At 39.5% G+C, this 13,684-nt stretch overlaps 2 protein-coding genes across 7 annotated transcripts in view; both read left to right on the top strand.

Annotated features, from left to right (window-relative positions):
• The window catches only part of GABRA4 (gamma-aminobutyric acid type A receptor subunit alpha4), a gene marked incomplete at both ends in the record, with an annotated part of 66,475 nt that overhangs the window by 45,141 nt on the left and 7,650 nt on the right, over positions 1-13,684 (top strand). The gene's annotated exons all lie outside the window — the stretch shown is intronic.
• On the top strand, positions 9,772-12,306 carry LOC307055222 (serine/threonine-protein phosphatase 6 regulatory subunit 3-like; the record flags this gene model as incomplete). The annotated part of the gene is made up of 1 exon (XM_079707253.1): positions 9,772-12,306. One exon carries the CDS (start codon positions 9,772-9,774, stop codon positions 12,304-12,306), a length of 2,535 nt encoding a protein of 844 aa, XP_079563379.1.

The following is a 13,684-nucleotide window of genomic DNA, read 5'->3' as shown; positions in this document are numbered from 1 at the left end:
AAGAATATCTTAAAAAGCTAGATAAAGGAAATGAAGGCATGAGCAACATGTTATTTGTAGGAATGACATACATTATCTCCTTGGCAACTGCAGGGTGGCATGCAATTTGGCAATCTATGTTGTGTCATCTTGGATGCATGGAAGTCACTGTTTCCTATGGAAACAAAGGAAAGAACAACATGAGAAAAAGAGTTCTGATTTTAGTATGCTGAGAAAGTATTTTAAAACCAAGAGGCCAGCAGCCTTTCACAGAAGAACCAGAACTCAAAATGGCATTAAATTTTCATTTATTAATTCCACAGTGCTTTGGAATATGGATGAGATCCAAATTTGCTTTGGCCCTGCTGAGCTTTTTATTCATGCTTTATGGTCAAATGATGACTCCAGACATTTGTGTGGAACTTTCAATGCCCCGGGGTGTAGTAGGTCTTTCAGAAACATTAGGACATCAGCTTATGCACGTTCATTTGTTTACTCATTCAACAAATATTTGTCGAGTGTCTAATTTGTGCCAGGCATTGTGCTGGGTATTGAGGCTACATAGACCCTTTGCTTTATGTCTTATCACCATCTTGTCATATCCATGGGATATTGTAGTAGTTCTTTATCTGAAGTGAATCAATAATTTAGAAAACATTCATTTAGCCCCGGCCTGGAGAGCCTATTATATTGGAGCCAAGGGATAGCAGAAATGAACCACATGGCTGCACAATATTTGATGGGGCACAGAACAGTTCTCATCATGGCTTTTCTTTGGTCAATGATTTTGGTGAATTTTCCTAGGTACAGTCAGCTTGTTTTCATGGCCAGCTTCCAAGTGAATGGCTCCAAAATATTTATGATAGCGACTCATGCTCAATATAATTTCATTTGGTAGGTAATTTGATGAAAATGAATGTCTTAAATGAAGGAAATTCAGACTGCAATATAGCTGGCTAGAGTCTAAAATTTTCCACCTTGATGAAATTCAAAGAAATATCAACATTATAGGATGCTACAAAGGCAGCCCACATGGTTGCAGTGGGACCGCTTGATCACAGTAGGAGAATGAAACGGCTGGTGAGGTGAGATTAAAGCGTGACCTCGGTGTTGCCAGTGTTACCAATGGGCTCCTGGGAATTCTTGCACAGTAGTGCTGGAGATAAGGACTTGAGATTCACTGTGGAATGGAAGCCTGGATTCAAGAGTCAGTTCTTTCCAAGGATGATCTTGCCTTTCATTAATCTGTTTAGTGTCTCCAATGCATGGCCTTTCCTGTTTATTCTGCATCCACTCCCAACCTCATCACAGCAGAAGCTGAGGCATTTATCCACGTTTCTGAGACCTATAAAAGAATGACTGTGAAATAGACAGTTAATGTCCACCAAAGAGCCTCACAAAAAAAGCCTTCTAGACTGACTATTCTAAATAGTGATTTCAGGTGTTCTAGCTCTGAGGAGTCAAAGCCATATGGCTGATTTTATAATTTCAGTATTAAAATTAATGACCAGATTTCACTTCCTGGATTTTTCCTCCCTAGGGTCTTATTTTACTATGTCCTCTCTAAGAGCAATATTTTAGCTTAGAATTTTCTTGGGTTTGTGGATATATTCATGGAAGATTTAAATAGCATTGCAGCTGTACAGAAAAGCTGTTCTAGTGTGTGCTTTGAAAATCAGCTTTTCAATAACTGATAGCTTTAGAACTGTGATTGAGAGGAAAAATCCAGTCCTTGTTAAACAAGCTATTTCAGCCACTGGCTCCGTGTTTCAAGCAGTTTGAAGGAAGAGTGGCTTACAACCTCATCACTTTGCTCCCAGAGAGGCAGGTTGGTGCCCATGGCCCTCGTGCATTTCCTGTGTGGCAGCAGAGGGCACGAAGAAGGTGGGCCTAGATCCAGGAGGTGACTCTCTTTTGCTCCATAACGATCACTCAGCCATACTTTTAAACAGGCAAATGCATGAAATGGGAGAGGAAAGACATTTAATTCTGGTTATCAGTTAATATTCCAGGATTGACTCATTAAACAGTCCATTAACTACTGTAGTGGCCCAGGGAGTATAATCTGGATAGAATAAATGACTGTCATCTGGTTTTCAAGTGGATTTAAATGGGCTGCTTTTGGCTATATAGCTTTGCCAACTACTTACCTCTAGGGACACATTGTGTGAGACTCATTTTTGCTGTTTTGAGTGTATAGGAGTGAATGATTTTGTTGTTGATTTATTTCAATAGAGTTTACTCATCACTTATTTAAATATTATTTAGTCATTGGACTAATTTTGATTGAATGCTTCTTAGTTTGTGGTACTGTGCTGGTCTGTGGGGAGAGGAAATTGGTAAGTCAGTGTTGCAGCCCTAAAGAAACTCACAGTTGGGAGGGGCACTCACGCAGCGTGCTGGATGCTAGGCTAGGAAGAAGCATAGGATACTGTGTGAAGATGTCACAGTCCAGATTAGCATCTCTGTGGTGGGAGATTCTGATGAGGGTGGAGGGGCTGTCAGGTTAAACTTCTCAGAGGAAGCGATGGCTAAGTCCTATCTCAGAAAACACAAAAGGGAGGCAAAGGTGATAGAGGAAAGGGAGTGAGAAGAGGGTGTGACAAGCCCCTGAAGCAAGACAATACAGCTCATCCTTGTAGAACTAAATGAAGACATCCTGGCTAGAACCCAGGTGTTTTAATTGGGTTTCCCCCAAAGCAGACTTTGTTGCAAGGATTTGTGTGCAAGCAATTTATATTTGAACTGATCCCCAGATCACTGTGAGGAAAGTGAGATGGCAAGGAAGACAATCCAATAAAGTGTTCTAATGAGCAGATTTACCACTGTGTGCTCATCGCGCCAGAGGCTCTCCCAGAATTCGTGTGGAACCCACCTCAGAATTGTCCCGTTGGGTGGCAGAGAAGTTGAGGTACTTATTTATCAACTCTTATCTCTTGTTGATTAGGTTTATTCAGGAGATGTTAACTTTCTTCTACTTCTGGTCAAACCCTCCCTCCCATTCCAGTCAAGCTCCTGTAGACAGAGCTCCCCTTAGGGGAGAAAAAGCTGGTAAGACACAGCCTGTCTGGAGTGATGTCTGGGTAAACCAAATGAATACAGACCAGGCACTCATAGCATATGCTACACTAGGGCACCCAGAGTGGTTAAGAGGAGGGTTTGGGAGTAAAGGGGAGATGTAGCTGGACTGGAAGGCAGGATCCAAGTCATGTAGAATGTTACGTCATGTAGGTGTGTGTGTGTTTAGAAAAACAATAGCATACCAACTGAAAGACTTTAAACAAGGAAGTGGCATTATGGATGTTACATTGTGTAAATATTATTTTACACATAATAGAAGAGAGAGTAGAGAGAGGGAATGTTCATAAGGATATGAGGTCTGAGAACTTTAATAGCCTCTGAGTAGCTAAGTGAGAAATGTTGAGTGCCTTTCCATGGCTTTGAAGAAAAATAGGAAGATTGGAAAAATACTGAGGAAGCTGGATGGAAAAGAATAAGGCAGAAGGAGGTAAGAATCATTGAAGTTTTGTGGCTTGCAAAGCTAACTGGAGCATGTGCTAGTCTCTAAGATCTAGCATGTTTGTTTGGATAAATGTATTGGGTTCATTGGATATGAATAAATTTGTACATAGATTTGACTTTGCTCAAAAGGGCTCCTTAAGAATTTGGGGCTTTCCCTCCACCTTTTTTTTTAATTAATCAATTTATTTATTTATTTTTGGCTGCGTTGGGTCTTTGTTGCTGCACGTGGGCTTTCTCTAGCTGTGGCGAGCAGGGGCTACTCTGCCTTGCGGTGCACAGGCTTCTCATTGCGGTGTCTTCTCTTGTTGTGGAGCATGGGCTCTAGGCGCACAGGGTTAAGTAGTGGTGACTCACGGGCTTAGTTGCTCTGCAGCATGTGGGATCATCCCGGACCAGGGATCAAACCCGTGTCCCCTGCAATGGCAGGTGGATTCTTAACCACTGTGCTACCAGGGAAGCCTTCCCCTACTTTTGTATCACCAGAGCCAAGAACAGTGCCTGACATACAAATTGTCACTCAATAAATATTTGTTGACTAATCAAATGAATGAATGGATGAATGAATGAATGAAAAGTTTGTTATGCCCCTAGTACATGTCCTGCTGGAGATATGGGTCTTCAGGTTGGAGAAAAATTTGGGAAGTAGACATTGATTTTATGATATTGATATAAATATGGTAATCTAAGCCACTGGACAGGTTTATTTATTTACCTGAAGACTGAAAAAACTGAGATGTCTGAGAGTTGAACCCTGTGGAAAGGTGACAATTTAGAATTGGGTAGAGGAAGAGCATTCCACACTGGAGACAGAGAAGGGTAAGGGGAACATACCTAGATTATGGAATTTATAGGACCAATTTAAAGAAGGAAGAAGTGATAAGCAGTGTTAGATGCTGCCAAGACAGTATGTAAGATGCAGATTTTAAAAAGTGTCTACTGGATTAATCCACAGAGTTCCAAGGGAAAGATGGGAAGGGAAATAAAATAACAATGGGTTGAAGAGTAAATGACAGGTGAAGAAGTGGCAACATTAAGTGTAGACAATTTTTCCCTATACTGGCAGTGATAGAAAGAGTGGTAGCTGGAAGGGGTCAAAGGTTAAGGAGTTTTGGGACTTGATATTTTCATTTCCTTCTTTGTAATATGAGAAAAATTTTGGTATGTTATATGTTGAGAAAGTGCAAATATTTTTTAAATTGCTAATATGATTAAGTAGAACAATAACCACAGGATTGTTGATTTTATGCTCTCTTCAAATATCCATCAGCCTAGAAGGAAATCTCTTAAATGGGAATCCTCAATTATCTCTTCCTACAGTTGGCAGATTTGGGCAAGTTGGGTTTTAGCTAGTTCTTAGCATTGCTGCAAGGAGTGGAGCTAATTATTTTCACCTAGGAATAGAAAGCAAGATGAATTTTGAAGAGAGCACAAAATGTAAGGTTCCCACACATTCCCAACATTTTCTGAGGTGGATAGTTACAATATTAATTTAACACTTAGTTCTGTTGAAAAAATACAATGAATACCTGAGTATAGAAATAATGGAAACTTCTATTATAATATTTTATTTCACAGTGACTATCTACATTTTTGTCTTAGACTATGGATAACAATATCAAAATAATATTTAACAAGTATTGATCACTTACTGTGCTTCAGGTAGGGTGTTAAGCACTTTATGAATACTAATTCATCAATAACTCAGTAGTTATCATTATTATCCTCATTTTACCCAGGAGAAATACATAGCACAGAGAGGCTAAATAATTTCCCCAAGACCACACAGCTAGGATTTAGCAGAGGCCAAAGCTTGAACCTACCTGATTTTAGAACCTATGGTTCTGACATTGGTTTTTAACTATCAGTATACTGCCAATAAGGATGAAAATGAAGATAGATATTTGGTAGCTTTTGGTTTTAGGATTCATTTTATTGGTGTCTATAGAGAGCACATTTCTCTTCCTGCCTACCAGATACTTGTGTCTTAGCTGCTTGGCTGAAGTGGTTACATTGGTGTTATACATTAATGTGCTGATGAGCCATTTGCCATAAATTGCAGCTCAGCTACTGGTTTAATTCCTGCTAAATTTGCAATCTGCCTTTACTGAAGTGCAAAATTTCCTTTCTTGTCCTAAAGTGGTAGAACATGCAAAAGAGTCTAATACCTTATTTTCTAGCTCAAGTAAAATTATCTAGGCTCAGAGAGAATTTTAAAATTTTCACTTTGGCGGAACAGCTGTTTCAGCATGAGAGCCTTATTAAATGTCGAATGGTTTTGCTAATGCCTCGTTGGAAACTACAGCTGACAGCATGGCACTTACTCCTCAGGACAAGTCAAATTATTTTCTGGAAAAAATCAAAATGGCTTCAGCTGTTTAGGGGGTTGTCTGTTTGACAACTGGTGTGGTAGAATATCAATTTCTTCTGCTGACTTAATATGTTGTTTTACTATGGATGGAGATTTGTAATGAATTGTGTTAACAGGATAATTCAACATATGCTTTATGACCAATTGACTGTGCTTCCACTTGTAAAGACTAGGGAAAGGGATTGATTTTTAAAATATAAGAGCATACACAATAGGTGCTTAATGAGTACTTTTCTGCTACATACACATGTGTACACACATTAACTTTATACATAATTTGGCACATGCATTGCTGAACTTCATTAACTTTAATTATTTGTAGATACTTACATGTTTGAAGAATCATTTTCAAGTCAGAAACTAGAGCTAGTGCTTATGTTTAAATCTTCCCTGGGTTACAATTAAAGTTGAAATTGCAGTTTCCTATGCATGGTGGGGGAGTGTTTTAGTTTTTCCATATATTTGAGTAGTAATTTTGTAAACATCTTTTGCAAATTCTATATTCAAACTTAAGGGGAAGTCTGCGGAAGGACGTTGAGGCACAGCTTCCCTCTTGTAGAAAAACTTCATAAAAATGTGTTTATCATATAGAAGATGCATATTTTGAGTGGTGATGCTGGTTCATTTTTCAAACAACCTGAAGAGAAGTTTTCTTCAATTAAAAAAGAAACTTGGCACAGCTAGATTACATTTTTGGTTAAGATAAAATTTTCTGTAAAATAAATCATCTAAATGTGGACCTATTTATAAATATTTATTTAGGCCTGAATGTAGAAGTTATATGGGATACAAAGTTATATCCATAAGCACATTATGACAACTAAGCACCAAAGAAGTTGAACGAATATCAAGAAAAACAGGAGCAAGAACAGTTCATAAAAACTATACAATTTTTACAGATACTGGAAAGGAAGGATTAATCAGAGGAAGATTTTTCATGGGATAATGTGGATCAAACAGTAGTACAGTATTTACCTTATAATAGAAACTAAATAAATGTAACTAAAATCCAAATCTGAAAAACCAAGCTGTTCATAAATGTCACTTAATCTGGTTTGGGTTGTGTGGACATTTTTCAGGTAAATTCTTTTTTGCTTTCTTTTAATCCCATTAGTGTAGCTTTTTAATATAGCAAATTAACATATTTGCTGTCATAAGGAGCTTCCTGAAGTGGCTAAAATTGTTAGTTTGGGATGCAAATCATGACTCGAACCCATTTTAACTGTCTGACCTTAGGAGAAGTACCCAACTTTCTTAGGCTTCAGTATCCTCATTGGGAAAATGAGAATATTAATACTATTTCCTGGGTGGTTGTAGATGGTGTGTGAGGTTATTTGTGAAAACCATGTAGTGTAGTGCTTGGTCCCTAGTAAGTGCTCAATACATTGTAGAGATGTTGATAAAGATTCAAGATTTCTGTCTGGCAAGTACTAATATCAGATGTTAATTATTTAGAGTAGCCCCTGAATGGGAAGCATTGCCTTAACAGTCTATTTCAAAAAAAATGTAAAAGAAAAGGGAGATTTTAGAACATCCTCAAGGTATCTCAAATTTTAATTGACAAGGAAAGTTATTGGTCTTCTTTATCCTTGTACCACTGAGGAAAAGCTTTGAAAATTGTTCCCCTACCACCAGGCACTTTGTTCCCTTTCCCCACAGTCCCTCTTCCCCCTTACTTATCCCTGAATTTCATCTTATGTGTCACTTTCACAAAGAGGCTCTCCCAGCAATCAGGCTATGCCATGTACTCCCTAATTTAAAAAAAGTTTCCTTGATAGCATTTATCGCTTGTTATAACTTTTTAATAATTCCTGGCAGAAGTTGCAAGGCCTATACTTTTTCACCTCTGTATTCCCAGTTTCAACAAAGTAATTTGAAAAATTGGACACTCAATACATATTGTTGAATGAATGAATGAATTGGGTAAATCATTACCTTTAATAAGTCCTTCATTGCTTTTGAGCTTAAACATGGATCTTCTATTACTCACTTCCAGCAAGAGATGAAGCATAGGACTTGAGCCTTTTTTCCTAAAAATAAATCTATTAAAGCTATCATGAATGTTTAGATTCAGTAGGTAAACATTATCTAATATTTCAAAGAAATTCAACCCCCTTTAGGTAAGATTTGTAGCTCATCAAAGACTTCCTTACACAGCACAGCTATGATTTTACAAAATGACTTGGATGATAATTCTTGAGCTTTGGAATTTTCCCCCCAAGCAGAAATATAATGAAGATCTGGTCTTGATAAATTATTCCTTTTTAGACATTGCCCCTGTTGCCTTTGCTGATGCAGATAAAATTATGACTCAGACTACTTGCTATGCCAGCCTCCTATAGGGTTGGCAGGGATCTGAATTTTTCTGGATGGCTATTTATTATAGCACAGTTTCATTATAATAAAGTCATATCAAGTCTATATTAAGAAAAAAAAACATTGTCCAAATGTTTTCTAAGTTCAACTATAATTTTCTGAATATTTTAAGGCTGAAACAAATCATTTCCATAGGATGATTGCTTTAAAAAATGAATTTATTTGGACACCCAAGTTAGGAATTCAAAAACGTAGCAAGATTTCTTTTGCAATATTTTATCAGATATCTACTTATATTACCCCTACTTTTAAGGATTTAAAAAGTATTCTTAATATAAAATGTGAACAGAAGTTATAAATTGTTATTAATGACATTTTTCCAATATTTAAACAAACGCATGCTCTGAAATCCACAACACATGTACACACACTGTGACATAAAAGTCATAATCGGCAAGGGAGGCAAAAATATTTAGGGAAAAAATACTGGGTAGTTAAAGAAGGATCTGGAGCTAAGTCCAAATTAGAAGTTTAAATGAAAATCCCAGTTAACTGAAGTCCTCTGATTTGGGTGAAGAAAAGCTGAAAGGAACTCAAGAGGTATCCTGGGAGAACTCATATGCAGGCAACTTAGACAGTTTAGAAAGATGATGTAGATGCCCCCTGGTGGATATATGGAAGTGTTTTCATTCACCAAGGACAAGTAAAAATATTACAAAGAAATCAATGCTTAATTCCTGTCACAAGCATCTCAATTTCTCTACGTGTCTAGTATCTTAACTCTACCTAGGATTTGGGGTTATCAGAAAAGGATACTGGAGAAGAGAGAACAGACTAGAAACAAAGAAAATATCTGAGAAGAGAAAGCTGCAAGTTTGTTTAGGTTTTATTTTTTTCCTGAGAGGGTTAACATTCACTATTTAAAAATCTTAAGATAGTTGTGTCTTAAGTTTAAATTTATTAAAGTTAGATGATTGTCTTAGTCTCCTCAGGCTGCCATAGTCAAATTACATAGATTGGATGGCTTAAATAACAGAAATATATTTTCTCTTGGTTCTAAGGGCTAGAAAATCCAAGATCAGGGTTCTGGCAGGTTTGGTTTCTGGTGAGAGCTCTCCTTCTGGCTTGCAGACTGCTGCCTTCTTGCTGTGTCCTCATATGACACAGAGAAAGAACTCTCTGGTGTCTCTTCCTCTTTTATAAGGACACTAGTTCTATCTAATCAGGGCTCCGTTCTTATGACCTCATTTGATCACACTTCCTTAAAGATTTTATCTCCAATATAGTACCCCCCCTCAAAAGGGGACACAATTCAGTCCATAACAATGATTAAAACCTCTTAATGCATTTTGGGCGCTTCGCTGATGGTGTTGGTGTGCGCGTTTCCCGCCTGAGCGCAACTAGTGGCGAGTCGCAGGCACCTCCAGGGGAACTTCTGTTTCATGTCGACCATCCCACTTTATTCTGCTAATCTGCTAATGCAGTAAATTGGAAGACAACCATTGCCAGGATAACCTGTAATGGACAAGGAGCCACAGAAAAGAAAACATTTCTTTTAATTTTTAAACTTGGTTTGAAAGAGCAGCATGTTTTGGAAATTTGATCTTCACTCATCATCCCACATAGACACACTTCTAGAAAGAGAAGATGTAACACTGAAGGAGTTGATGGATGAGGAAGATGTTTTACAGGAATGTAAAGCTCAGAACCGCAAACTTATAGAGTTCCTGTTAAAAGCAGAATGCCTCGAAGATTTAGTCTCATTCATTATTGAAGAACCGCCACAAGACATGGATGAAAAGATCAGATACAAGTATCCAAATATATCTTGTGAGTTGCTCACTTCTGATGTCTCCCAAATGAATGATAGACTGGGAGAGGATGAATCCTTGCTAATGAAATTGTATAGCTTCCTCCTAAACGATTCCCCCTTGAACCCACTACTTGCCAGTTTCTTCAGCAAGGTGCTAAGTATTCTTATCAGCAGAAAACCAGAACAGATTGTGGATTTCCTAAAGAAGAAACGTGACTTTGTGGACCTTATTATGAAGCACATAGGAACATCGGCCATCATGGACTTGTTGCTCAGGCTCCTGACATGCATTGAGCCCCCACAGCCCAGGCAGGACATGCTGAATTGGTTAAATGAGGAGAAAATTATCCAGAGGCTTGTGGAAATAGTTCATCCATCGCAAGAAGAAGATCGGCATTCAAATGCATCACAGTCACTTTGTGAAATTGTTCGCCTGAGCAGAGACCAGATGTTACAAATTCGGAACAGTACAGAACCAGACCCCCTGCTTGCCACTCTAGAAAAGCAAGAAATTATAGAGCAGCTCCTATCAAATATTTTCCACAAGGAGAAGAATGAATCGGCCATAGTCAGCGCAGTCCAGATATTGTTGGCTTTACTTGAGACACGGCGACCAACATTTGAAGGCCATATAGAGATCTGCCCACCAGGCATGAGTCATTCAGCTTGTTCGGTCAACAAGAGCGTTCTAGAAGCCATCCGAGGAAGACTTGGATCTTTTCATGAACTCCTGCTTGAGCCACCCAAGAAAAGTGTGATGAAGACTACGTGGGGCGTGCTGGACCCTCCCGTGGGCAACACCCGGTTGAATGTGATTAGGTTGATATCCAGCCTCCTCCAAACAAATACCAGCAGTATCAACGGGGACCTTATGGAGCTGAATATCATTGGGGTCATATTGGACATGTTCTTCAAATACACATGGAATAACTTTTTACACACACAAGTGGAAATCTGTATTGCACTGATTCTTGCAAGTCCTTTTGAAAACACAGAAAATAGCACAATTACTGATCAAGACTCCACTGGTGACAATTTGTTATTGAAACATCTCTTTCAAAAATGTCAATTGATAGGACGAATACTTGACGCCTGGGAAATGAACGAGAAGAAACAAGCCGAAGGAGGAAGACGGCATGGCTACATGGGACACCTGACAAGGATAGCCAACTGCATCGTGCACAGCACTGATAAGGGCCCCAACAGTGCCTTAGTACAGCAGCTCATCAAAGATCTTCCAGACGAAGTCAGGGAGCGATGGGAGACGTTCTGCACAAGCTCCTTAGGAGAAGCTAACAAGAGGAACACGGTAGATCTAGCCTTTTCTGATTATCAGATGCAACAAATGACGTCCAATTTTATTGACCAGTTTGGCTTCAACGATGAGAAGTTTGCAGATCAAGATGACATTGGCAATGTTTCTTTTGATCAGGTATCAGACATCAACTTTACTCTCAATACAAATGAAAGTGGAAATATTGCCTTGTTTGAAGCATGCTGTAAGGAAAGAATACAGCAGTTTGATGATGGTGGCTCTGATGAGGAAGATATCTGGGAGGAAAAACACATTGCATTTACACCAGAATCCCAAAGACGATCAAGCTCGGGGAGTGCAGACAGTGAGGAAAGTACAGACTCTGAAGAAGAAGATGGAGCAAAACAAGACTTGTTTGAATCCAGTAGTGCCAACACAGAGGATAAAATGGAGGTAGACCTGAATGAACCGCCCAGCTCGTCAGCCAGCTTTGATGTCCCCATGGAGACAGCGCACGGGGCTCCCTTAGACTCTGTGGGCTCTGACGTCTGGAGCGCAGAGGAGCCGGTGCCGACTAAGGAGACAGGCTGGGCTTCGTTTTCCGAGTTCGCGTCTTCCTTGAGTACAAAAGACTCTTTAAGGAGCAGTTCTCCAGTGGAAATGGAGACCAGCACGGAGCCAGTGGGCCCGCTGGCGCCCAGTGTGGCTGCGCTGGCAGTGCAGCCGGAAGCGCCAGGCAGCGTGGCCATGGAAGCCAGCTCTGACGGAGAGGAGGATGCAGAAAGTACAGACAAGGTAACTGAGACAGTGATGAATGGCGGCGTGAAGGAAACTCTGAGCCTCACTGTGGATGCCAAGACAGAAACCGCGGTCTTCAAAAGTGAGGAAGGAAAACTGTCTACCTCTCAAGATGCTGCTTGTAAAGATGTGGAGGAGAGCCTGGAGACGGCAGAGGGGAAGTCTGCAGCCCCCCGGCCCCGCAGCAGCAGCCCAGAGCAGCGGACTGAGCAGCAGAGCATGCCGGGCGATGCGGCGGTTAACGGCCCCGTATGATGAGCGTGCTCCGCTGCCGCCGCCGCTGCTGCTGCTGACCGGGGACCGCAGGCGCCACCGTGCGGGGTCCGGGGCTGCGTCGGGAGCCCGTCGAGCCACCGCTGCTGCACTCACTCTGCAAGGGATCAGGACCAGCAACCTTTATATTCTAGAGTCTAAGACGTTGTACAGAGAAACCCAGAAGTGTACAAATATTGCACACTGACAAATACCAAGAATTTTTGCATATGTTTATATTGTATTGTTCTAAATAACGGGTAGCCTGTGAAATAAGATCTTGCCACCCATGTAATAATAGAAGTAATACTATAGTTAAAATGGCTGTAAGAATAGTTTTATAAAAGTGAATACACAGATCTATTGTATTTGAAACATAACTATTTGACAATTATTAGCGTGACCAAAGTATTAGGCAGTTTTCATACATTTTTCACCTTGTACAAAGTTCTGAATTCATTTTTCTTCCAGGTCGGCGAGGAGTTATAGGATTGAGATGCCCTTTAAGTGTTATTTTGGTTGTTCTAACTTACAAAAGTGATTTTGAATAAGAAATACTTGGTGTTCCTTTTATAACCAGTTTTTGATTGGTAACTGTTTTCTGTATTGTTTAAAGCGGATCAAAAAATGTAAGTCTATTGGTAGAGATTAAGTATTTATTGCTACAACTTAGTTGATAAATTGATGTTATTGTAAAGCCATATGTTCTGTTAAAGTCTTGTTTGCTTGAACTGATTATCCCTACAGGTGAAACACTAGAATATTTGGAGTGTAAAAAAAAAAAAAAAAAAAAAAAAAACCTCTTAATGTTTTTTTAACCTTCTTTGACATTTGTTGCCTTGTACTATCCCCAGTCTGGTGTCCTTCATTGTCCCATTTCCTACTTCCAGTTTAAATGTGGAAGAAAGTCCTTTTGGCTACTGTAATTGAACAAAGATATAAAGTAAAAAGAGTGCCAGACCAATAATGCCAGACCAATATATCCACAGATACAATTCTTTTTAACATTCCATTACATTTAGAAAGTGGGCCAGCCAAACTGAGTTGCTGAAGTTCTAATTGTGAACCAGTGTTCTGTGTATGTCTTTTCATAACATCTTGAGGTGTGAATATCATCCTGTAGGGTTGGATTACAACAGTTCCTCCGGTCTTTGCTGTTTCCCTGATTACCAGTTTCTAGACTTTACTGATAGGTGGAAAGTTCCGGAAAGAGATCAGTGATGTGTTACGTTAATACAATGAGATGCCTTTTTTAGACAACCCACATATTTTCTGGACATTGAAATACTTGTGGCTGTAGGTTATTTCCTACATGTAGCTTTGACATATGGTTGTGGCAGCTGGGTAGTTAAAAGCATGTGAGCTGGGTGCCGGGTGCAGA

The sequence above is a fragment of the Hyperoodon ampullatus genome (genome assembly GCF_949752795.1).
Source record: "Hyperoodon ampullatus genome assembly, chromosome: 1".
Taxonomy (NCBI): Eukaryota; Metazoa; Chordata; class Mammalia; order Artiodactyla; family Ziphiidae; genus Hyperoodon; species Hyperoodon ampullatus.
The sequence above is the reverse complement of the archived record's forward strand: the minus strand, read 5'-3'. Positions and strand labels throughout refer to the sequence as shown.